The sequence below is a fragment of the Cannabis sativa genome, chromosome 6 (assembly GCF_029168945.1).
Source record: "Cannabis sativa cultivar Pink pepper isolate KNU-18-1 chromosome 6, ASM2916894v1, whole genome shotgun sequence".
Lineage (NCBI taxonomy): Eukaryota > Viridiplantae > Streptophyta > Magnoliopsida > Rosales > Cannabaceae > Cannabis > Cannabis sativa.
This window is the reverse complement of record NC_083606.1, coordinates 30,338,825-30,365,664: the sequence shown is the minus strand read 5'-3', so window position 1 is coordinate 30,365,664 and position 26,840 is coordinate 30,338,825. Positions and strand designations below refer to the sequence as shown.

Genomic DNA, 26,840 nt, shown 5'->3' with positions numbered 1-26,840 from the left:
ATTCTTGGTTTAACGATTCTTTTTTTTTTATTTAGCTTTAACAGACTGTTAACGTTAAACGTTAACAAATAAATAAACCCAATAATTAAACCCAAAAAATTAAACAATCTTTTTTTAAATTAAAAAAAATATCTTACCCACATATCTCTCTAACAAATCCTACCATTTTTGAAATTTTTTTACACGGTTAAATTTAAATTTTAAAAAATAAACCCAATAATTAAACCTAAAAAATTAAATAATATTTACGACTAACTTACATATCTCTCTAACAAACTACAATTTTTTGAAATTTTTTTACACTGCTTCATTCAAATTTCAAAAAATAAACTCAATAATTAAACCCAAAAAATAAAAGATTAACCCATTCATCATCAGTGGTTAATTCTCATTGCTTTTGGTAAAATTTACACCTTTAATACTTCTTTGTTACTTTTGTTGTGCTATTTTGAGAATTGAGGGTTCCTTCTTTGTCTAATTTACACACGCTTCGCTTATTCTTAATTTTGTAATATTTGTTTTTCCAGGTCAAATATGTTCTTGCTGCTATTTGTCTCTGGTTCCTTCCAAAGATCTTTGATTGATATTTGCAGATCCCATAAGCACATACTCATCATCAACTATCATTTATTATTCAAATCTCTCTAAATTAAATATTATTTATTTATTTCCTTCCGAACTCATAATATAATACTTAATATAAAACATAGCATACGTGCATCGCACGTAACAATATACTAGTATATATATATGGTGTTTTATAGTTTTTTTTCTCTCTAAATCATGAATTATATATTATTTTTGAAGTCACTATTTTGGATATAGTTCTTTCTCTTTCTTCTTTGCATCAAAAATTACATAATTTATATATATAGAACACTTCTTAATGGGTAATACCCATTGATGGGAACTAAAAAAATTAATAAGGTAACAATCTAATAACTTTTTATGGCAAGTTTCTAACAATTATTTTTTTTAAAAAAATTATATTATTTTTTATAAAATTAGAAATAATAATTACAATTAATAGTTTGAAAAAAAATTATAAATTATTTTTAAAAATTAATTAAAATTACAACTTTATTATTTTATGAAATTGTGAGTTTATTAATAATTTATTATTGTAAAACTAAAAATTATTTACATGTATATTAATGTGTAATTTTATTAGGAGAATAAGAGCTTGATTGTGGAATCCAATTGTCTTAATATTATTCATACTCTTAAAAATAAAACGCTACAATATTTCTTAGTTCTTACTTAGGCTATCATTGTTAGAGAAGAAATATTATTATCATCCAATGATTTTTTTTTTTTATATTACCATGCATCATTCTCCTAAAATAACTAATGAGGTGTTGTTCATTATTGATATTTTTAGGATTGGAAGGTAATAATCTTGTCTAGGGGTCAAATATAATTTTTTGTGCTGAAATTCTTGTGTTGGCAATTGCCATTATTCAATAATGTTTATGACACTTTTTTCTTCCTTCATTTTTTTTTTGTTAAAATTTTCTTCATTGGTTTTGTTCTTATAGATTTGGTAAGCTCAAGTATTTTTTAAAAAATAAAAACATATAAATAATTGTTAATTATTATAAAATTAAAGATTTTAGGTTTAGAAAAAATCTTATACAGTTTATATGTATTACAGTTTAAAGCTTAAAATTATTATTTTTTTTTATTTTCAGTAATGCAATTTAGAATTCTAGTTTGAAGAAATTTTATAAAAAGATAAATATACACTTTTTTTTTTAATCTTTAAAATGATTTTTATTAAAAAAAAAATAGTTTGTTAGTTTTTTAGTGTGCTTTATTTTTTAAATAACAATTCCATTTATAAATTTTTTATTTCTATTAATAGTTTTATCTATTTTTAAAATATAGAGAATAACAAAATAGGAAATATTAATTTTTTTAATATTTAATTAATGATTATAAATATCAACCATTAGATATTTGATCCAATGGTCAAGAATAAAACACCCATACATGGGTAATACCCATTAAGAGCATACCCATATATATAGAGATATGATTTTGTCCCGTTATTGTACTTTCACGGATTGTAATCCGTGATGTACGGCAGCCGTCAGATAAGAGAGTTATTTGATCTGACGGTTGAGATTAATCTAGGAGTAATTAGGGTTAAAAAGTAAAAACATACCCTAACACTCATTTAATGTACTCTGAGATCCATCTAATGTACCACGGAATACATTCCGTGAAAGTACATTAGGGGACAAAATCATATCCCTATATATATATATATAAAAATTTGTCATTTATCTTTATATTTTAGATCTTTAATTTCGTGTAAATTTTTTAAATTTTTTATTCTTTTTCTTCACTATATGGTTTAAAAATACCTATTTGTTTTATTTTTTTAGATCAATAACATTATAGTAGCTTAACTTGAAAAAAAAAAAAAGAATTGTATAGTAAATTTTTTTCTTCTATTAATTTGATTTTAATAATGTTTTGTTTAATCCTCAAGTGATATAGGTTTTGAATTTAGTAGATACTAAGTAAATGGTTTATTTTGATTTGTTTGATATTTTGTTTTTGTAAATTAATATTAAAACAATAAAAATTATTCGAGTTAAATATATCTAAGAGATATTTATTATAAATATCTATATATTTATGTAAATGTAAATTATAAAGCGGTGACATCACCTTTACTTTTTTCTAAATATTATTATTTGTTATATCCTTAACTATCTTTTTTTTAAATTTTTTATTAAATTTATAAATATTTATTTATTTTTTAATTTTTTAATATTATTAATTAATAATATTTTTTTTAAAAAAATCTACCTCATTACTTGCCTTATATATTACGTTTAAAAAAATTATTTTAAAAATAATAATAAATATATATATCACTCTAAAATTTTGCCAAAGCATCTTATCTATATTCCAAATATGTCCACTCTTAAAATTTTGTGAGATAATTATATTTTCTATGGTCACCATTTTTTATCAATGAATAAATATGTGATTATAGTTTTTTTCGAAAAGTACGAGTCTTCTTCTTCCTTTGTTAATAATGGTTTTCATCAGAATATTTTATGTGATCTATTATAACAATGAGATGATGTAGTGATAATAGATTTGAAGTAATGGACTACATATTTCTCTTATTGTTTTCTTATGTGGCAAAGTATCAATTCTTTTACCTTTATATTTTAATGTAGTCTATCTTTAGTAAAGTTGCTCTTTAAGATATTCTTATAGTTAATATTATTTATTTTAAATTCTGAATGTTGAGGTAAAACAATATAGTTATATGTTTTTAGAGATACTTTAAATTTATGTTATATGATTATTAACTTTTTTTAAAAAATAAAAATAAAATAAATAACTCTTAATCATAAATAGTATTTGTAAATTGTCAAATTTTTTCGTAGGAATTTATCAAGTAATTTATTAAAGTAAATTATAAAATTATCTTACATATATATATAACTTCCCGTAGATGCTATTCTTTTTATTGTATTAACTTAATTTTATTGAATTTTATGTTTTCTATCAAAATTCTACTTTAGTGACTACATGTGAAATACGATGATGAGAACGGATCTTTTATTTACTGTAAAATTTGAAGATAGTTCTTTTATTAAATGATTATAAAAAATTAAAATTAAATAAGTTTATTAAAAATATTTTTGTAAGAATACAAAAAAAAAAATTAGTTTTAAATGTAAAAATAAAAAAAATCCCTATTAATTATTAAAAGTAAAAAAAATTAGAATTCAAAATCCGATTAATTAGTCGAATAGCAAGATTAAAGATCTGAAGTATATCAAGGAAAAGATCTACTCAAAGATAGAGGGGTGGCAGTGCAAACTCCTCTCCCAAGCGGGTAGGTCTACTTTGATTCGTGCTGAGGCCCAGAGTTCCCCGGTGTATTCTATGGCTACTTTCCTTATCCCCAAAACCCCGTGTCTTGAGACGGATCAGGCGGTCCGGAAGTTTTGGTGGATGGGTAGTGAGACGAAAGACAGATTTTTGGCTCTCTGTGATTGGACCTCCTTATGCTTGCCTCTGGATAGAGGTGGGCTAAATTTCAAGAAGTTTGGGGACATTAATCTTGCTCTGGTAGCGAAGCTCGGATGGAAACTCGCAAATGAGGAAGACTCTTTATGGTGCAAGATTTTTAAAGCCAAGTATTGGGGGAATAGGGATCAAACCTTTTGGACCTCGAAGGTGCCTAAGAATGCCTCCTTTGGTGCTAAAGGTATCATGGCGACGAGAGACTTGATTAGGAATGAAACTTGCTGGCTTATAGCGGACGGGAGCAAGGTTGACCTGTGGCATTCCCCTTGGATACCTTGGCTAGACTGGAATATGTCTAGAGTTGCCTTCAATCCATTGTGTGTTCAGAATTCAATTAAGGTTTCCACCCTGCTTGGTGAGGATGGGGAGTGGATACCTCGATCGGTTCACAGGTGGTTCGTCCCAAGTGTGGCTAGTTCTTTGAACCTGGTAAGGCGTTTGCCAAGATCGCAGGAAGACCTCCTTGTGTGGAAAGATGCTACAAATGGGTTGTTCTCCCCGAGGGTAGCGTATAAGTCTATTATCAAGGGTCGTTGGGGTGAGTCTGATCAGATTTGGAATCGGATTTGGAAGCTCCAGATTACTGAGCGACTGAAAATGTTCCTTTGGAAACTTTGCAGAGATATAATTCCTTTTGGAAATCGCCTCCAAAGGATTTTTGGTAATGATACTAGATGTGTAATTTGTGGTGACGCGGATGACTCGGCTCAACATCTGTTTTTTAAGTGTCCTCTTGCTAAGGCTGTGTGGTTTGCCAGTCGTTGGGCTCTTAGAAGTGATTCACTTTGTTTTGACTCTCCTCGAAACATGGTGGAGTGGTTATTATCCCCTGATTTTTTACAGGGCGCTGATGAAGATGATTTGGGTGAGTTTGTTTGATTTGGTACCTGCTTGTTTGATGCGCTGTGGACTGCTCGCAACAATGCCTTTCATGACCATATTAGTCCTACTTGGCGAGGCATTTTAGCTAAGGTGATCAATGTTGCTGCCAACCTTCAAGCCGCTTGGGAATCTCCAAGAATTGCTGATGTATTGCAGCAAAATCAGACTGAGATTTACACAGGTAATCTGGTGTTGTTGGTGGATGCAGCGTTCAAAGATATGCACGTTGCAGCTGGGATTGTGGCGTCGGTTTCGGAGGGAATGGTGCTGGAGGCTTTGGCTGTGAATTTTGAATCAAATCATCCACTGGAGGCTGAGTCGTGGGCGTTGATTATGCTGTGAAGTGGTGCAATCTCCGGGGATGGAGGCAGGTTGTTATTGCCTCGGATTGCCAACTACTGGTGCATGGTTTACACGCACAGAGGGCACCTGATTGGCGGCTGGCTGATTCTTTCTGGGCGTTGGTGGAGTTGCTCGATGATCTCCCTGAGGTGCAGATCGTGTGGACTCCCCGTGCAGGTGTTCAGGTTGCTCACAACCTCGCTCAGTGGGCGTTTGGTAACTCCTTTTCTGGTTTTTTAAATGCTAAGGACTTGGTCCCTATTGTGGCCATGTGATTTGCTGAACTGTTGTGTTTTTTCTCTGGTTTTCTGGTTTTAATAGAGATGATTTCTCCAGTAAAAAAAAAAAAAAATATATATATATATATATATATATACAAACAATATAATAAGATTTCACCACCACAATAAACTACATCATCTTATTAAAGTTTCAACAAGACGCAAAAATACAATAAAATTCAAACTAATATACGCATATACACAATCTTTTAGAACGTGAAATATAAAAAATCAAAAAATAATATCCAAAGTTTAAGCCTCACCAATTATGTCAATTATTATATATCTACATAAATTTTTAAAACATTAAAAAGAAAATAATGTTGAAATCTTACTATACATAATTTACAAAAGTTAGAAAAATGCTCTTAGATTATAACATTCAAAAAGTAACTAAACATTACTTCTACTTTGTAGCTCAAACAGCTATGCCATTTGAGTACTAATTTAATTTTCAAATTAATTGTTAAAAAATTCTATAGAACATAATATTCCAATGAAATGATTAGCATAGTTCTAGAAACATACAAATATAGTTTTAGCAATTCCTCCCAAATCAAGAGACTTACTTTTATCTTCTCTTAACTAATTAAGAGAACTTTCAACTTCTTAGAAGGAAAAATTGTAATTGATCAAACTTTTGAAGTTTGTAAATGTATTCATTTTGCACTCGTAAGAGAAAAGTGCCAAAGGGTCAACTATATCAATACGAATATAGTGAAGGGAAATCGGTTGAAGGTGCAAATAAAATTTAGCATTTACATGCTTATCATACACAAATCTGTGATGAAATCTCAAATGAAGAAAGAGGAGGAAAGCGTTTACCCAAAAATTTGATAGTGGACTGTAAATATACATCTCTCCTGCTCAAACATGACTTCGCAGTTTCCATCAGTTTGAAGCATATTGCAGATATTTCTGGACTTGGCTGCATAAATATGACCCCAATATAATTATATATTGCATAGGAATGCAGAGCAACAAGCATATCAAGCACTAGTTCAATAATTTAAAATAGTGACAAGGAAACATCTCATCATGATAATCTTCTCAAATGAAGATTTAAAAAATCATCCTTAAGAAGAGGTTTAAACATAGACTAGTGTGGATACTGAACAGGACTGTTAAATGATTTGTGTAAGAAAGATCATCAACAAAAGAATATATAGATATTTGAGAGGTCTTTCTGCGGTCCTTACGTTGAAAGATGATCCAATGCAGTTGCAAGCTTCTAGTGCCAGGTTTCCACGAGGAACCTTAATTTTGGTCAGCAGCATCATATCATAAACAGCACAAAAAAAAACAAGTAGAATTTTGGAAACACAAAGGCATTGATGTCATATATAAGTTTGTATTTATATAAATATTATATATATGAAAATTTTTAGGTAGGGGCATCCAAAACTTTTGCCCCTAAAGGCATTTCCTGTTTTTGGTATATAAAGAAATTATAAACCAATATTTTTTTATTGTGTACACTATAGTTATACTAAGCATTTTGTCTGTTTTCGAACAATTCTAATAATTTATAGTGTTAAAAACAGAATTCAAAAAAATAAATAAACAATAAATAAAAAAAGAATTCAAACAATCAGTTGCACGTGTCTGTCTTATTTTTTACGTGCAACAATCTATTTTAAATTTTATTTCGACACCGTAAATTATTTAGAATTTCTAAGAACGGGTATGATGTGCCTATTACAACTACAATATATAAGGTCATATAAATTAAGAATATAATTTATATAGACTGATAAATATAGATAGGTAATATTTACCAACGACGGTTCTTGCTGAACGGAATCAACCAAGTCTTGCAGAATCAGCTTAGACAATGACAGAAGTTCATGTGTATAAGATAAATCGCCATAGAATAAGCAATCATTTCCTAGAACCTGAATAATCAATAAGATTGGAGAACAGTACCAACAATGAGATATTTTGTACAAGCACGCATCAGAAGGGTTCTTTATTTGCAGAATGATTGTCATTAAGTAGAGTTATTTTAGTTCTGATATATAATGAATTAAAACATGGGTTGGTCTCACTATAAACAATACTTTTCATTTGAGAGAAAAAAAACAATACTTTCAATTTATGAACTACTACGGAAAATTTACCTTCCCACAATCAGCACTGTAAGGAAGCTTATTTTGAGATAGGGATGCAGACAGTGACACTAGCGAGCACAGAATCTTTCCCTTGATTTTTGGTTTCACCCTATATCATTTATAGATAACTGAAGAACATCATCATAAGAACTACAGAAAAACTTGTTGAAAAATCCAAAGACAAAATTTTAATGATAAAATTTTGGGAAGGAAACTTACCATGACTGAGAGTTCATAAGTGATAAAATGGTTTTGAGGAAGTAAGTAGCTCCAATCTCAGGGTTACCTTCACATTGGTAGAAAAGTAAATAATCAGAAAACGAATACTTAAGCAGGTGTTCGCACCAAACTCTAGTACACAAAAAGAAATACAACCAACCATAAACTTGTTTTCATTTTTCAAGTGCCATTTCATCTACCAAAATAAGGCCTTTCTCCTCATATTCATCTTTTCCAAGTACTCAAGTATTCTATGTATGGTTTTTTATCAGTTGCGTAGGTTAATCAAGACCTCAAGTAAGTACACCAATTTTGAAACATCTTAACGGAAATTAGTGTTCTATTTGTTTCGAAATTGGCGAGCTTTGGCTCATTCAAATGTTTATAATACATGAAATACAAATATACAACAAAGACAAGAAAATAATTAGAGATCTCCAACCTGGGACCATAATCAAGAGACTGCATAATTTGCGAACTGAAGATAGTATTTCATCAACATCTTTCACCATTTTTGAGCCTATTCAAGAAAGTGAAAAAGAATAACCATGAATATTACATATAATAAAAAAATGCAATAATAAATCTACAAGAGATTAAAAATTAGAAAAGTACAATCATCATTTATAGTATGTGTTTACCGAGATTTTTGAAAACGAGATTAAATAAGAGCTCAAAAAATTAAATGAGAAATTAAATAATTGAGATGGACATTTTTACGTGGTTCGAGAGTAAAGATTCCAAGTCCATGATTCAATGTATTGGCCTTTAGAGGATTTGAATGTATTACAAGTAAAGTTTTACAGCTTGAAGAACTCTAGCTCTTACTATAATATCTTCCCTTCTAAGTTTCTCTTAGTGAGGAAGAAAGCTTAAAGAGGATTTCTCAAAAGTGTTTTTTTCTCCTCCCCCTTACGTGAAGAGTAAGAGGGGTATATATAAGCTTAAACTCGGGTTCGGGCATACCTGTGACCCGCTAGGTTTTTTGTGCAAAGATGGGCCAACTATTGGGATAAATACATTAAATACACGACATTAAGACCCACGACAAGATGCTACCTTTTGGGCGGAGGCGTCCAATGGGTGACCTATCTGATCTAAACAGGTGTCACTCATGGGTGCTGCTACAGTAGACAAGAATGTCAAAGGATCACTCAGGTGTCACTTAGCATTTTCTTATCCCAACCTCATCAAGCAGTCCCAAAGATTAGCCCTCAAGACCCAATGCAAAAATGAAGAGAAAACGAGGGTTGCCCTCTAGGAGGCTGCTGAAGCCGCGGAAGAGTATCGAAGGCGGTGCGTGGATCAATTTTTAATTCACACGTTCCATTACTTGTTGAAGAAAGATCTCACTGTTTTGAAGATTCTCGGGGAAGAAGAAGAGGCATATCTAGCCCAAGTTTAAGCTTTGGAAACGGTTGAATCTTCTGAACCTCCGGCTGCTGAGAATTCTAGCAATTCCGGGGATGCTACTATTGAAGTCGATCCTGCCCAACTTCCGTTAGACCAGGCCTAATTCCAAAATTTCAAACATCTCTCTCCTTCTTTTTAAATATTAATTCTTATTTGGGGGCCATTGGTCTCGTTTTGGTATTTGTGGGGACAATCTAAATGCCTTAACCGCGAGGCGATTTGTAATAACTTTTAACTTCTTTTTCACTTCTTTTGCCAGAATGCTTTTACATTACTTTGCCTTTTGCAAATGCTTGTTGTTTGCATAACTGCTTTCAGGTGACTTTGGATGTCTTGAGTTCTTGGTTCCAATGGCCTGAACTCCAAGGCTTAAGCTTTAATTAGGACCGTTCTAAGTTGCACGTTATGTGTCCCTCGTGTGAGGAAGTGCTGAGAAGCAAATCCACCTTTTAAGCTTCTTAGTACTTAATTCCAGGAATTAATACTTAGGATACTTAAGATTTTTTATTCTAGCTTTTGCTTCCAGACAAGTACACGTCTTCCAAACTTAGGAGCTTTCCACGAAACATAAACCTTAGTCTGTTGGCTCTGAGTGATGAAAAAGGCAACACTTACTCTCGGTTCCCTGGGGTTTCGATTCCAGATGTTACACGCTCGCGGGCTTCAATTTGCGCTTTTGTTCTCGGACCAACTTGACTTAGCGAGTTATTAATCTCAGGTTCGGCGGGAGAGTGGGTTACTTCCGACTCTAAGAGTCTCCATGTAACAGTACACACCTTTATTCGTCTGAAAAAATAGTGTGTTCCTAGTCTGCAACATGCATCTTGATTTAATTATAGCCCGTGTATATCTCTTTGTGGTACGCGCATTACCATGTTCTGGCAGATGGGACAGCATCTGACGGGGTGGGCCCAGGCGTCAGAGAATAGCCACGTCACTGTAAGAAGACTTCCGAATGCACCTTTTGGGCTTCCCCGTCCAGATGCGGCTCCTTAACCCTCAAGAAGGCGTTGTTCGCCTCCTCTCTTGGAAGGCATAAAGGGCTTCCGGGAGTAGGAGGATCCTATCTCCAGGGTGTGGCTCCAGGAAGTACGAAGGGTTGGGGCACGCCTCCAGTTTGGACTCGGCCTTCGCATGCTGGAAGCCCAGGCCGCTGATGACGCGAATCGATACATCCTTAATATGTCACATGTTGTCCATCCAAAAACGTAAATAACAGTAGGCATTCATAGAAACCGCAAGCATGAGACAATAGTCATTAATATTCAATTCGCGTAATAGCCATGGTCAAATTCAATACCAAATAATACAACAACAAAATTAACATAACTTCACAGAGAAAGAGACAAAGAGACACGAACTAACCCTCCATCATGTCTAAGCTTAGCAAGCAACTGATAGCTGAATTTAATAGTCCATCCGAATGAGAAACCAAACCGCTCAACAAAGCAACCTAAACACAGTGACACATGACCACATTATATCGTTATTACTCAATTTGCATCAAACAGAAATATTAAATAGATGGATCATTACCTCAGCTGTCTCAAGGTAAAGATTTACTTGTCTAACTTGCGACGAAATGGAAGGCAGTGTGACTTCACAAAATGCTATACAGGATTTGATAAAACTGAGATGTTTATTGCCACATTTCAAAGCCTTGACGGCTAGACAATTGCTCGAGTGAATAAGAATTTCCTGCAATATATCAAATGATAACAATACATATTTTCAATCCATCAATAAATTTCTTGATTGACATTGGATCTTCTCAATGTACTCTATAATCTTTGGGGATAAGAAATTATAACAAATTGCTAGATAGATCTGAAAAATTCAATCCATAATCTCATAGTAGTTGTAGAAAATGGTGAATCAATTATGCATTATTTAATAAAATAACAAGTATTTATATACAAAACTAGAAAGACTAAATAGAAAATCAGGTAATTACAATTATTCCTAATTTCTATCACTAATATATATTCTAACACTCCCCTTAAGGTGGAGCATAAATTTTAATAATGTCTAGCTTATTACAAATTAGGCCTTGTTAATCAACCCGCACTTCATTTAAAACCTTTTGTGAAAATATCCTCTAAATGATCTCCAGTCATCACATATCTTGTGCAGATTAAGCCTTGTTGAATTTCTCACGAAAAAAATAACAATCATTCTCAACGTGCTTAGCTCGCTCATGGAACACGAGATTTGAGGCAATTTGAAAGACCACTTGATTTTTTGCAGGAACTAATGTCTTAAACCCGACTTCAGTCAAAAGCTGATAAATCCACACTATCTCACAGACAGATTGTGCCATAGCTCTATATTTTGATTTTGTATTGGATCTAGACACAACATTTTGTTTTTTGCTCTTCCAAGAGATCAAATTGCCCCCAACAAAGATACAACAACCTGAAGTGGATCTTCTATTTACCTTGGAACCTGCCCAATCTTCCTCAGAAAAAAAACTTTATCTAGGTGTGTCCATTGTAAACAATACCTCGTCCTAGTGCTCTTTTCAAGTAGCACAAAATTTACTCTAATATTGCCCAATGATGAATTGTTAGAGATGACATAAACTGACAAACAACACTAACTAAGAATGCAACACTAACTAAGAATGAAATGTCTATTCATTGGCTATTCTAGCACGCAGAAAAAGAGCAATAAAGTTACTCTCTAGTTACAAAAAAAGTGTACTAACACTATGGATGTCTTTTTTTTTTTTTTTCCTTTTGAACACCAGTCTTTTTTTCCCAACTCTTGATATTCAGAGGGAACATTCGAGGGAATATCATCTTTGGAAAACTTTTCAAGATAATCAAGTTGCATTCCCAAAGCCTCCTATCATGATATCTCAACATCCAACTGTTCAAACTCAACCTGTTTTATCAAAATCAGCTGATTCTCCTCTATCCAATCAACCCAATTTGAGTCTTGATATCACAATTCCATTCTCTTTCTGTAAACAGTCTACCAGCCAACAATCCATTAGCCAGTCTTCCTTCAGAAAGTACACACACGCTTCCTACGTCATCACCTCTTCAAATACCAGCATAGGAAACAAATAACTTCGTGTTTATAAAAGGAGAAAAGCTGGGAATATAGAGGTCAACATGAAAAGCCTGGACTACTTGGGCACCCTCCTCTTTTAAGTTAGTTTTTTGGAAGTAAGTTATACTTAAGTTGTTGTAAAAATGATATCAAAACCATGCACCCTCAAGTGAGACCAACATCGCAGTGGAAGGGGCAACCTCTAGAAAAGTCCAGAGTGGGCCATCACCAAATGGGCCACTGTGGACGTCAATTATAAGGGGGTGTATTGTTAGAATGCCACATCAACTAAGTATGGATTGGTTAGTGGTTTATAACTTCTTGAGCACCCTCTTCTCTTCGGCTAGTTTTTTAGGAATGAGTTCTGCTAAGTAGTTGTAACACAACCATGTTTTTCATTATACCATACAATATCCAAATTATAAAGTCTTCTCAAACACAAGAACTTCAAATAAATAACATTTACATACCAGTACTATTTAAAGATTCATTCGTAAAAATACTTACAAAGCAGATCATACACAGCTACGAGGTAACTTGAGCAAATGATTAAAATAGAATGGGAAACAATTACAAACCTTTAGTCCATTGATTCCACCAAAAGATGCACGGCATTCAACTAAAAATGTTAAATGACGTTCCATTGCTACCCCATAATCAACCTAAGAAAGATAGAGGAAACCATCTCAGATCATTGCAATCCAAATATAAAATTTCAGTATGCAGCTGAAATACATAAATAAATCAAAAGTGAATAATTAAATTAGTTACCATGTTAACAAAACGGGAAATCAAACGTGCTGGTTGGTTATCTGCATCCTTCACATTTGCAAATTCAATACCATCATACAAAGCCTGAGATATTTCGAAAAGTAGTTGTATGGTCGTTGGATCACATATATAACCATCCCTGTGCATGAAATTATCCTCAATAGATAAATTTGTCAAAGACATCAAACATCATTTACCGGATTCACATCAAAAAAGAAAACAGAAAAAAAATATGAGCAGGAAGATGCTGGTTCAATGAAAGTTAAGTGGTATGAATATGAGTAGTTTTTCAGTATAACAGCATTCAACTAAGTGGAGTATAAATACAAAGCTACAAATTGTGAAATACCTTGTTGCCATGTTAAGGATATGCATATTGACAATGGTTTGTGAGCTCCCATACATTACGTCCAAAATATCAAGAAAATGGTTCTAGAAAACACAATGTACGACAAAATTTTATCAAAAAGTTAAGCACATATTATTAAATAGTTTACTATATAAGGGGGCGGTGGGGAAAGCAAATAGAATTAAAGTAATAAGGGAATATACCAAAGCAAACATATCTTCTACATGGTTGTGATGATCTAGAAGCTTCACCAGGATGGACTGCAAGCTTGTTTGTTCACTTTCGGTAGTTCCTTTACTGCTCCCTTGCTTTGACATACCTTCTAAAATGGTATTCAAATGGTTATCCTGAAATAAATTATTAGGTCCGCTGAAAATTATATTAGTATAAGTTCATGCTAATACACTCACATGATGCATTAACTTCAATACCAAAGGGAACAACAAGAAGGCTATTCCAAAATAGGCAAAATAAGAAAATCATTTAATCAAGGCAAACGTAAGGTAGCGTTTAGTTGGGAAGAATGAAAATATAAGAATAGGAATGAAATAGAATCAAATTTAAAATGCATAAAAAATTGATAAAAAAATTATTAAAATTTTTCTCATCCTACATTGAAATGGTCATTCCTTCTATTTCAAAATAGATTAGTCATTCCACCAAAATGATGAAAAAATCATTCCAATAGAATAACATTCCAATACTTCAAAATGGCACCAAACAAAAGAATGGAATAAAAATTATTTCCTTTCCATTTCATTACCTCTAACCAAACGCTACCTAAGTTCTAAGAAAAGTCAATGTTCACTGTCCAACCTTTTGTTAGAAATATCTGTGTACTTAAATCATTCAAGTCAATCATTCTTACTGTGGAAAGATCACATTAAAATTTCAAACTTTGTTTTTTTATCCTTTTTTAGTTTCTGTAATCAACTATAATTAATCAAGCATCTCTGTTGTGTACGCAGAAAACCAAAAAAAATTAACTTCATTCTGTGTGGCAGAACTTGCACTGGTACACAAGGAATACAGTGTAACACGTGACTGATATAGTTATATTTAAAAGGAAAAAAAATACTACTTGGATTATTATGCATTAAAATCCAATTAAAAGAGAAAAAAAAAACCATCAGCACAAGCAAAATCAACTCTAATCTCTCAACCAGGCCGAGAAAGGAGCATTTATTAAATTGTCTTCATTATGTAGCTGTCAACAAAGTAAACGTGGGCTTCTTCGCTAGAAGAACTTTTGTTGTCTTGATCCCACAATCTATTCACTCTCTCCTCTTCTTCAAAGATTCTTTTGTTGCTTTCCAACCATAGTACCCAGAAAACAGCAGCAACTGCTGTTTGCCAGAGCTTTTGCTTTTAATGTCTTCACTTAATCTGAAATTATAAGACTTCCATACACTGAACTGGGACACACCATATTAATTCTAAATCCTTCAGTAGTGTATACCAAATCTGTATCAATATTGAACGATGTAGAAAAAGATGCTTTGCAGATTTGTTCTCTTTTCTAGAAAGTGCACACCAACTGGGAGAGGAGACAGCAACATATAATGTCTTGTTTCGAATCACATCATGAACATTCACCCTACCCCACTCCTCATATACAGTTCATAACAGCAAGACCTTAAGGCATGTATTTCATGTTTATTTGTTTTATTATCAAGCAATTTGGGTAAAGGCCATATATGGTTGTGTTAACACAGATTTTCGTTCATTGTATTAAAGCCTAAATCGTGATGGATTTGCACAGAAAATAAACGCAGTAAAGGAAAAAATAAGAATACAAAGCTTTTTTACGTGGTTTTGCAGTAAGAATTCTGCATAATTCACGAGTCTATCTTATTAGATATTTCTGATACAATTCAAGGGCTTTTTCTCTTAAGGATTTTCCCTCCCTTTTTCAGTGTAACCTGCTTTTATTTATAGTTACATACGAGAGCAGTTAATTACAAATCGAACTGACATCTTACAACAATAATCCCCTGAAATTGTGGGATTTGATTACGTCCCACGTAAAATAAATGCGGTTATTATTTGAAAATCACACAGCTGTGATTGGTCCGCTTTTACTGGGTCAATGCATACGTGTATTAAATACGTTGTAAAGCGTATCGCTCTGGGACATCTCGCTAGGAGCATAGCAACAATAACCCTGGTAGCGAGCCAGAGCTTTTCTCATGTCTTTCCGAGGTTGATAATGTAAATCTCGTCGTTTATGCTATTGAAGACATAACGCTCCATCTGACAATCGCAGTTCTTGGTGACAAAGTGAACTTCACCAGTCAACATCATTTGAATGTCAGCTTCTATCTGAGAGAGCTGACTCGACGGAGCTGTGGATCTCATTGAAAGATTTCTGGAGCTGATTAGTGAAGGTACCATGAGTGTGCCTTCGTATAGCGAGATGGATGCTTCCCTATTCGTAGTTTTGGATTCGTTTTGCTGTTATGCTTAGTTTGTATAATGTGTATTAGACGCTAAGTGTCTTAACAGTCATCATGTCTCGTCTATGTCTCTTCATGCGTAGCGAGGTTGATGCCTCGTCTTGCACTACTTATGTTGTATGGTTTCTTATTAACGCAGGAGACAGCAGTTCGTATATCTTTACCTCGCTTAAGATCTTACAGTCAGCAAGTTGTAAATATACTCTGTCAGTTCCGCATTTAATGAATTATTCCATTTTCAAATATAATTATCATTATATTTATTGATTCGTATTCTCCCAGTTTGACACGTATCCTCCTTTGAAGTGCTAGCTGAATTTCGAGTCTAACAATTGCCCCTCAAAAAGTTCTTTTTAAGAAAAAGTGCTTTTTAATGATTACAGAGGGTATATTTGTCATAATCCCTTTAGAAAAAACGCATGTCCTCTGATTTTGGCGGTTTTGTGGTTTCGAGGTACATCAACATTTAATGACCATCTTTTCCACTCCTCTTTTTAATTCTACCCGTAGGATTAATCATCTTTCTGATCTAACGGAGATTAACCCAAGAGTGTATAAAGGAAAAAGGAAACACCTTTGCATTACTTTTGCCATTTTAAAAACTTCTGAAAATTTTTCGAGTTTTTCTGCAAAAAATCGTACCCAGATTATTTCGAAACCTTCCATGCCATCTTTGTCATTGGCATTTTTCCTACGAGTTTCATCCGATTTAATTTTCGACTTCAAGCCATCGAAGAGATCTTCAAGACGTTCGGGGATTTGCAGATTGCAGAGCCATTCATCGTCCCAAAACCCAACTTCAATGAGTAAGTGGCTTTTCTCCTTATTATCTCACATGATTATTATGTTGTATTTCTGGGTTTAATTACTATCTTCTTGGTCAGCATCGCTGTTATCTCATTTGGTTTTAGCAATTTTTAGGGCCGAACTGTATCTGGGTAATTGTTAGGGTTTAGAAAGTAAGTAGGTTTTCTAGAATCTCCAATTTACCAACTTCTGGTTTGATAATTTTTTTTCCAAGAATTGGGATTACTTTTTCCTTGCAGCAATGTCCCAATCTAGTTCAAAAGTTTATCGTCCAGAAGATTTAGAAATTGAGTACCCTACTGAGATTGCCATCCCTTACAAACCCAAAATTTCAGAACCCATATCCAAATTAGAGGTAAATGATGCAAGAATTAAAGAACACTTAGGAGGCGTTTGGTTGAGAGGAATGAAAATATAGGAATAGGAATGAGAATGAGAATAAGAATAGGAATGGAATGGAATAAAATTTAAAATGCATAAAAAAAATTGATAAAAAAATAATTAAATTTTTTTTCTTGTTACATTGGAATGGTCATTCCTTCCTTTTTAAAATGGAATAGCCATTCCACCAAAATGGTGGAAAGAGCATTCCATTGGAATGCCATTCCAATACTTTAAAATGCAACCAAACAAAGGAATGGAATGAAAATTATTTCCTTTCCATTCCATTCCATTTCATTACCTCCAACCAAACGCTACCTTAGTGAAAATCCATCAAGAAGACATTGCTAGTTGCCACAGACGCTTCTTGCAAGAAATTACTGAAGGCAAACGCCGTTTCTTACGAGATGCTGCTTGGCCTGAACCTCCTAGTGTGTCTTCTATTCCTTTGGCTAAACCTTTGTTTTAACCCAAGGTCATAATTGCTTTTGAACCAAGTAACTTGGATTTTGAAATAATGTCTCCCAAGCCACGTAAATCAAAGACTCCCCAGGACCCTAACGTCACCTTCGAGGCAGAGTTAATAGAGTCGAGGGTGCGAACCATCACAGGTTACGTAGGCGATTCACTAAGGACTTGCGACATCGAGTATAAGCGAGACTGCAGGGTTAGATCAGTACGAGCCGGCGAGTTCAGTTGTTACTCACCTGTGCGACTTACACGCGAGACCTCTGAGGGGGCCAGTGGCGAGACCAGTACAAGTGGCTCGACTCGAATAGGCGCTTGGAGCCTTGAGCACATCAAGGCAGGAGCAATAATCCCCCTTCGTGACTATTTCAAGGACTTCTTAAACACCTCGGGCTTGCCCCGTTCTAACTGAATCCCGTCTCCTACAGAATCCTCGCAAGTTTGAGGGTTCTGTACAAAATCCTAAATTGGGAGTCTCCCACTCCCCTGGAAATAAAGTATCTCTACTCTGTTAAAGCTGTTCCTGCGAGGAAGAATGCCGCAGGGGGCTTTTACTATCTCGGCATTCACTCTGGCGATCGCAAGATCATCGTGGATTTGCCAAACAAAACTTCCTTCAAGGACGACTTCTTTTGGACGACTGGCCTCTCCCCGATTGGCACAACCACTTTTCGTATAATTCGTAAGTGATTATTTGTATTAGACTTGGTTAAATTAATTCATGTCTTTTATTCTAAGTTATCTGACTGAAATTTCGTTTTTTTTTCGACAGCTCTCTCGAAAAGACCTGCCCCCACCCCTGAGATGGCCGAGTAGCACAGACTCTTGTTGACACTTCCCTATGGCCTTAGGTCATGCGATTTTCTTCTAAGCGAGGTTAATCTGAGGTCTGTGGATCTCCTAACTGACAAGGAGTTTACTTGTGATTACAAATATCCCAAGTATTCTTCTTCGCAGCAAGTTCCCGTCCCAGATGAGGAGAAAGCTCAAGATCGCGTGGCTCGAGCACAGTACCTTCTTTTTTCCAACAAAATAAAGAAAAAGAAAAAAAATATTTCTATAGCTAGTTTATAAAATCAACTTAGAATACAATTGAAGAAGAAAATCCCAAGTTCTAGGAAATAGAACTTGTGGTTGAAGTCAACCATACATGTAAATTGTGACAACAGTATTTTTTATGAGAGAGAGAGAGAGAACACCACTGACATAAGATAATCGTAATTTGACGTTAGCAACACTTTTGAGTTAAAGATTATTTCCTTCAGCAAGAGACAGAGAAATTTATACAAAGAGTATCACAAATTTTCACAGCCATTCAAACTCACCATGTGATTTTGAAGAATGATATCCATAAAAGCATCAACAACTTTCAAGTACTCATCAAAGCTGTCATAGTGACTGATGACCTGAAATCATTGTCATTAAGAATTTAAGACAATATATGTATAAGTGAAGAAAAAATATATACACATATATATAGGCTTAAACAAACACCATGGGAAACAAATTTTTCCCTAAAAGCAAAGAGAAAGAGGAAGAGCAACTACATAGTCTAACTAAATGCAAGACTTTCACCTAGCTACGAAAGCAATTATTGACATGTAGACTCTACGCAAGAATCAAATCAAGCTCTTGGTAACTTAATATCATTTAAACAAATAAAAGGGGAGAAAAAAAAACAATAAGTATGGTTCTAATTACCTGGATAATTTTATCAACCACAGCGCTGGCATCTTCTATCTGAGATTTACTTTCACCAAGCCTAAATCCAAGTAATCTGTAATTCAAGCACTTTTCACCAACAGACAAAAGGAAATCAGTGCTGACTGAAGATTGTTTTTGTTTTGTTGTGTCTTTGTTCTTTAGAATTATAGAGAAATAATAGAGAATTGATGGTGATGAAAAAACTTGATAATCTTATTCACTGAAAACAATGATACATATAGGCTTTACAAGAATAAAATACATAAATGCAAAATATGCACAATTAATTCTAGTACTTTACTTTAAATCAAGAAAGAAGATACATATACTAATAAATAGGTCAGCTCTACTAAACGGTAACTACAAGATTTCCTAGTTGCCCATGTTTTTCTGGTTGATTTAAGCAAAGAAAAGAAAAAGGGAGAGATAAAGATTGTATTAGATATTAAAAAAAGTTTACAGCAGATTATAAGATATCGTCCACTTCAAAGGAGAAGGAGCGGGGGAACAACTTTTTTTACACCCAAAGGCTCCAATATCTAGGTAAATCATTAAAAGAAAATGTGGTCGAATACTTAGTCCTAAAGGTCCAAACAACCACTGAGAATATAATAATATTCTCCCACAGTTGTATACAATCTAATATTGTATTCTGAACGACCACATTATACAAGTTGCATGTATGGTAGTAGTCCAGCCTTCTATTAGAATGTGTTTACCATTTTGTTGAAAAATATTAAAATTTATAAGATCAAGTACACCTTTGACAAATGAAACAAGACCAGTGGACAAAACTTCATGCTGAAGATAAAAGATGAAAATAAAAGCCCAGTCAAGGATTTCAGTACTGAGATGATTACTCTTTTGAAAAGAAAGAAAAAAAATCAGCTTCACCAATACCTGATTGAAGGAACAATCATAGTTGCATTCAATAAGATGAAGGACTTTCACTGCACTAGAGCTAACTATTTCAATTGGAAGCACCTTGAGTAGATGATGAAGAACCACCGAAACACATGGAAAGGCTCCAAACAAGTCGTCTTCGTTCTTTCCTAGTCCAAGCTCCATGACTACAGTTTTTGCCTGTCTCTTTTATATACAAAACATATACAAACAGCCATAAGACCCTGACAAACTATCCAACTTAAACCATGTCAAAATAACTAATCATCATGCAACAGAAACTCCATATCAACTTTCTCTTATGAATAAAATTAACATATATATATATAATAAACTCATGTGTAGCTAAAACAGTAAAGTTATAGCTAGCTCCCACATGCTTATGGAGAATGACGGTCTTCGCAGTTCTTTGGGTTGTTTGGTTAGAATGAAATACTAGAATCTTTGAAGGCTCTGAAAGCTCAGCAGAGGCTCTTTGGGAAAAAATCAGATTCTAGACTGCTTCATGGGAGTACAAGACAAAGCATTTTGAAAATGTTTCACATTTAGACTTAATTAGAGAATGGAGAGCTTTGTTGTAAGCTTCTTTGGTAAAGCCTCATAGGTACTTCTACTGTGAGGGATTTAGTTTTTGTTTTTGTTCCCTAGGGAAACAAAGGTAAATTGTTTATTCAGGGTAGCGAGTTTGTCTTAGGTTTCCTAGTTTTGGTTTCATGTTCTCGAACTCGGTTTATCTTTGTAACCACGGTCTTTCTTCGCCACAAGTGAGGGCTTTTATCCATATCGGGGATGGGGCTAGTCTAAGACAAAGGCCTCATTCTCTTTTTCAAAAAAAAAAAAAAAGAAAAATAGCTAGCTCCCACAAGGTTTGATTTTGGAGTCCCTTTTGAGTACCTATGTAACAATTACTATAGTTCCCTATTCTTCAAATATTATAGGGTGGGCAAGGGACCTAGTTTCAGTTTAGAAAAATGATGGAAGTGCTAAAATCAAAATGGCAATGCTATATGTTATCCATATTTACGGATGAGGACACGTGTAATTCCCAAAGCCGGTTACAACTCAATTACTTCAAAGCCAATAGCAAGACCAACTAAGATAATGGGCCATATCCATTAGCAAAGTCAACTCTTCCGGATGATGGCGAAACGACTCGTCCAGGCAAGATAATCGGCCAGCGCAGCGAGAATTTGAAAGACATCAATTGGAGCGTCCCTAGGATCACGTCCGAGAATCACATCTTTTCAATATGGAAAGATAGTAATTGACGATCAAGCATTTAATGTGTCTTTATTATCCACGAAAACAGGACACGGTTTTGACAACTATCAATATGATGTGGCATCCACATCAGCATACAGTCAGCGCCTCATGGGCCGGGCTCCACCAGATGGGCTCAAGTCAATAATATTATTTGTATTTACCCTATCAGTGGGCAAAGTAAAAACGAATAAGAGCCCTAGCACTATAAATATAAGAGGACCCATTCAAACAAAGGGTTGGAATCTCACTCCTCAATTGCTCAGGCAAAATCTAGGGTTCAAACACTTGTATAAATCATAAGGCTTTTCCAGTTTAATCGTAATAATATTAACTCGTGGACTAAAGCTTGTTAACGCCCCAACCACATAAAAACTCTAGTGTTATTTTCTTTATTATTCAACAATTTCTTTAGCTTTCACATATATTTTATTGGTTTCTGAAAATCTCAGCAAACACTATATATGATTGAGAATGAAATATCACATTAAGTTCCAACAACTAGTGATTTAAGTAGTTACAACAAACTAGGCTTTTAAGGTTTGCATATGGTGTCACATATCAGATAGTATACACAATAAGAACAATTGCATTTAGATCCCTCCCACGGAAACTGTTTAAGGTAAAATAAATTCACTATATAACATACCTCAGAGGCATCCTTAAATATGCATTGCATGATAAACTCAATAGTTGGTTCCATCAGAGTGACAAGCAATCTCATATTGCTTTTCAAATTTCCCTCTGCACCTCCCTTTGCTAATATCATCCGCGAGTACATCGTTTTGATGTCATTAACACTATTAACTAGAAATACTGTTACATTATTGTTAGGTGACACCATGTTAAATTCTTGCTATAAATTTTTGATGTTATGCAGAATGCATTTATCTATGCAATAGTTACAAAAGGGTACAAATAAATAAACAGCTTTGCAATAAAGTCAACCTTGATCAGGATCTCTAAGAAACATGTTTTCTTAGATCTACCAATGCCCTTCATCTTTTTGTCTTCCTTATTTTCTTGTTATCCTCTCTTCCCCTATTTCCTAGCACCTATAAATTAAATTAAATCACTTTTCACATTCATAAAGCATGGGTTGTTTACCAATGTCATAGGAGGGCAACTTCCGCAAACTATAAGTCATATATAAACGACAATACGAAGATGCCAGTGGATCTGCTAACCCTCGTGTCATCATTACCAAGCGTTGGAGGCAATTTGCATGATTGTTATGCAGAAAACGTCGGCAAGGCAATATTGCTAGCTCCAAGTAGCTGAAACAGAACATATTAAAAAAGAGGGTTCCAAAATCTAAGAATTACCTTTAAACGACACATTTATACATACATATATACGTATACAGATGAACATAAAGTACAATAATATATATATATATGTATGAATACCAAAAAAAAATGATAAATTAAATAAAACTAGTCTAGAAGTAACTTTAAACGACCTAAATTAGTAAGATCATAATTTTTAACAAATGTTGCATGACAACCTACAAATGTATTAGCCATAAGTAAAAATTATCCTAAACAAATCATTTATTGGAGTATGGGGGGAAGGGAATAGATTTTATTCATTTGCTAATGGTATAGAACCATGAATAGATCATAGATTCCATAGTCATTACTAAGGAACTTACATGCGTGGAAGTAGCTCTTTGATGGCACCAATTTTGCAAAACCAATTATAGCAAGTTTCTTTGGCCTCAGAGCAAATATCACTTGTTTCAAAGTTTTCTAACATAAATCACAAAGAAGTTTTAGAAAGAGGGAACAAAAAAAGAAGCACAAAACAGTTACACAGTAATGGAGCCAACGTTCTTGTCAAAACCTAAAAATTATAAATGAAACAATGGTGAGAAAAGGAAAAACAAGACAAGGAGGAAAGAAGTGTAGAAGATATGAGCATGAAGACAATCACTTCATCTTTTCCGTAATGTCATAAGATAGGACACAAATTAATTACAGGGTATTATAGTTTTATTTTATTTTTATTTTGAAGCATTTGCTACATAAGCTGAAACACAACACAATGAAGAAGTGTAATCTATAGGTTGATCATTGTTTTTAAATGTATAGCAGAGTGCCTACAAATGATAGTGTTCTAAGTCAGTGAAAACCTATTTGTTAGTCAAGAAGTAACACTATCCAAGCATGAGGATAAGATTTGCAAATTGAAATGAAGCTAAGATCTCACAAGCACTGATTAGTTTGAGCACATGCATAAGGATGAACGTGAGAAACAAAATACATGACCTATCTCTAATTGTCTGTATACTAAACTATCAAAGGCTACACTAACTTGGCTAGAGAAAGACAAACAGCTGACAAGAACAAGTCCAAATAGAACAAACAGCTGACGAGAACAAGTCCAAATAGAAAGACCTGGTAGAGAGTATAATTTGGTTCCATCTTCTGAAAATTCAGCTTTTCGCTTGATGCGCTCCCACACTAAATCCCCAAGCATGTCCATAATTTCTGTAGCAAGAACAAATACAGTACCATAAAATTGTGATACTGATGTATCCGACAAGAGCCTAGCAACCTGCAAAGCCAAGAAATGGTTCCAAATATAATTAACACGTACACATAGGAGGTTATCATTGCTAAACTTGATGTTCCTAGAAAGAAATTGAAGTTTCGTGAGTAATCTCATGCATCTATGCTCAAACTAAATCTTAGTGAAGAAAACAAATAAACTTAAGTGCACCATATAGATGACCAGAACTGATATCTTCATTGTATATTTCAGGAGCCTACTTAAAGGCATTGTTATAAAACTTCCCACATAAAGCAACAAATTCATTAGTTTCTATATAGATAGATATATATTTATATATACAAAAGATAGAAACTATAATTACGTATTAGATAGAAATAAAAAATTACAAATGCCAATATGATACCATCTCATATTACAGCCAAAGATGTTAATCTCTGATTAACAACTTACTTAGTGTTAATATAAAAAGTTCACAAAGAAACACAATTTTGCAAAGTAACCTTTATAGACAACTTTAAAGATGTGACACGATCGCCAGCATGCCAAGCACGGACAATCTCATCCTTGAGTTCATGTAGAGAGGAGACATATTCCTGCCGTGTAAGAGTTCTAGCCCCCTCTTCCATGAACTTTTGTGGGTCTTCCAACTCCTCCAAATGTTTACTTGTCGAAGATTTCTCGAATGCTGCAAAGGGGCACTATTAAGTGACTGCAGCAGGTATACCTTCTCTAAAATAAGGTTTGTAAAAAGAAAATTTATGGCACTTATTCTTCCAATTGACAAAATGTAACTTCCAAAGCAGAAGAAAGGATAGTGTTAAGAGATAGATTGGCATACTTGTTTCACCACCTTTAATTATTGCATCAGACATCTGCAATTGAAGGGGAAAAAGATGAAATACTAGACAATTAGTCGAAGAGATTAGACACTATTAAAAAGCTCTAGCAATTTTAAGTACTTCAAATTTACAAATAAATGTATGTATGTATTAAAAAATGTTCTCAAAGCTTAAGCTACATTGTAAATTAATTAAGCTTATTATTAGCTTGAAGACACAAACAGAACAAAGAACTATTAGACTATAAGATAAACACACTGCTCAAATAAAGAAAAGGAAAAACGCTTACAGAAGAAACTGAAACCATTTTAGAGACTGGAAATCTTTGCATCAAAAATCTCTTGAAAGAGATCCATTCTTTATCAGGGTTTTGCATAGAAGCTTCATTAGTAAGTTTAACAGTAGAATTAGTATCAGATTCTTGTAAAACATCCACAGAGACTGCTCCATTGTCATCCAAAGCTCTCAAAGGATCGTAGAAGTTGTTGCTTCCATTGTCCACAGCAACAATCTACAAAGATTTTCCCAAACATTGTCAATAATTTCAAATTCCTTATTTATGTTATACATACATGATTTCGATTTCTAGATAGCACAAAAGCAATTAAAAAAAAACATACAGGTACTCAAGCAATACTCTCTAGCTTGGATGTGATAATTGATCATGTTTAAATATATATATATATATATATATATATATATATATTGTGAGAAAATATGAAAATTCAGATATGAGGACATTTTCACGACACTATCTTAGCAGAAAACAGATAATTAATGTTGAAAATTGAAGAATTTTTCAGCAAGGACCTGGAGTTGAGACTGAGACGATGGAGCTAATAGAGGATGAATGTCGGTACGTGTACGATGTAGCGCGTGGGTGATACGGTCGGCGGAGTAATTTCGAGGTCTGAACTCCATGGAAGCCTCACTCTGCTCTGCCACAGCTCCGTATCTTCTTCTTCCTTGTGCGCTCCGCAAGAAGAAAAAGAAAAGGTTATTTTTTTTCTCTTTGCATCAATGGGATGTTGAGTTTTGCCTCCTTAATTTTTGTTTGTTGCAAAAATATCTCTTATTATAGAAATTATTACAAATATTCTCCTATAGTTGTATTTTGTTCAATTCTCGTAGATATAGCATTAATGAAAATTAATCTAACCTACTTCAAAAGTCTACAAGATAAATGTATAAATTTGTGCATTGAGCTACTGTATATTTAGGGAAATTTACACCCTATACTGTTTTTTCCCAATTTATAACTTTTTTACTGTTGCACGGCAATTTCAACATTTATACTGTTTTTTTTTTTTTTTTTTTTTGGCAGTTTACTGCCTTTAAAACTTTAGCTTTTTTTTTTTTTTTTTTTTTTATTTTAAGTGATAAAAAAAATGATGTGATGGGAATTGTCACATTTGTGGCAGCTTTTTTTTTTTTTTCTTTTCTTTTAATTCAATTTAATTATTATATCAATAAAAAAAATGATGTGATGGGAATTGTCACATTTGTGGCAGCTTTTTTTTTTTTTTTCTTTTCTTTTAATTCAATTTAATCATTATATCAATACAATTACTCTCTTTCACACCACGTTTTTATACCTACTATCCCATTTAATTATTCATCTTCTTCTTCTTATGTTCTTCTTCTTCTTCTTCTTCTTTTTTTTTTAAAAAAAAAAACACATCCAGTTATTGTCTTTGGGTCAAATTTTTTGTGGTTATTCTCTCTTCTTATGTGTTTACTAATCTATCTACTATTCACCTTCTTCTTCTTCTTTTTTTCTTTTTTTTTTCCCAAATCTATAATATTACCCAAATAAAAGCTATGTTTTTATGGCTGAGATGATGAGGGGAAGGAAGACCATGAAGGTGATAGTTCTTAGTTCTTCTTCTTCATCTTCTTTTCTTTTCTTCTTCTTTTTTTTTTAATTTTTTTAAGTTCTTAGTTATGTTTTTTTTTAAAATATAAGATTTAGTGTGGTTTTTTTTTGTTCTAATTTTCTAGAACTTTTCTTGCAAATA

The 26,840-nt window shown here is 33.5% G+C and overlaps 1 protein-coding gene across 2 annotated transcripts; it reads right to left on the bottom strand.

Moving 5' to 3' along the window:
• Positions 1-6,195: 6,195 nt before the first annotated feature.
• On the bottom strand, positions 6,196-25,978 carry LOC115725337 (uncharacterized). 2 transcript variants are annotated; one of them, XM_030654821.2, is made up of 23 exons: positions 25,633-25,978; positions 25,112-25,333; positions 24,822-24,855; positions 24,484-24,668; positions 23,866-24,025; positions 23,121-23,217; positions 22,574-22,743; positions 22,116-22,282; positions 20,204-20,392; positions 19,301-19,390; positions 18,925-19,005; positions 13,691-13,834; positions 13,488-13,570; positions 13,139-13,277; positions 12,946-13,029; positions 10,847-11,008; positions 10,676-10,763; positions 8,340-8,417; positions 7,898-7,964; positions 7,688-7,787; positions 7,346-7,462; positions 6,767-6,823; positions 6,196-6,495 (listed from the first exon to the last, which is right to left on the bottom strand). In XM_030654821.2, the coding sequence occupies exons 1-23, from the start codon at positions 25,741-25,743 to the stop codon at positions 6,337-6,339; spliced, it is 2,784 nt and encodes a 927-aa protein (XP_030510681.1). In that variant the 5' UTR covers positions 25,744-25,978; the 3' UTR covers positions 6,196-6,336. The 2 variants fall into 2 exon arrangements, with proteins under 2 accessions (XP_030510681.1, XP_060973185.1); XM_061117202.1 differs by lacking the exon at positions 6,767-6,823.
• Positions 25,979-26,840: the final 862 nt, after the last annotated feature.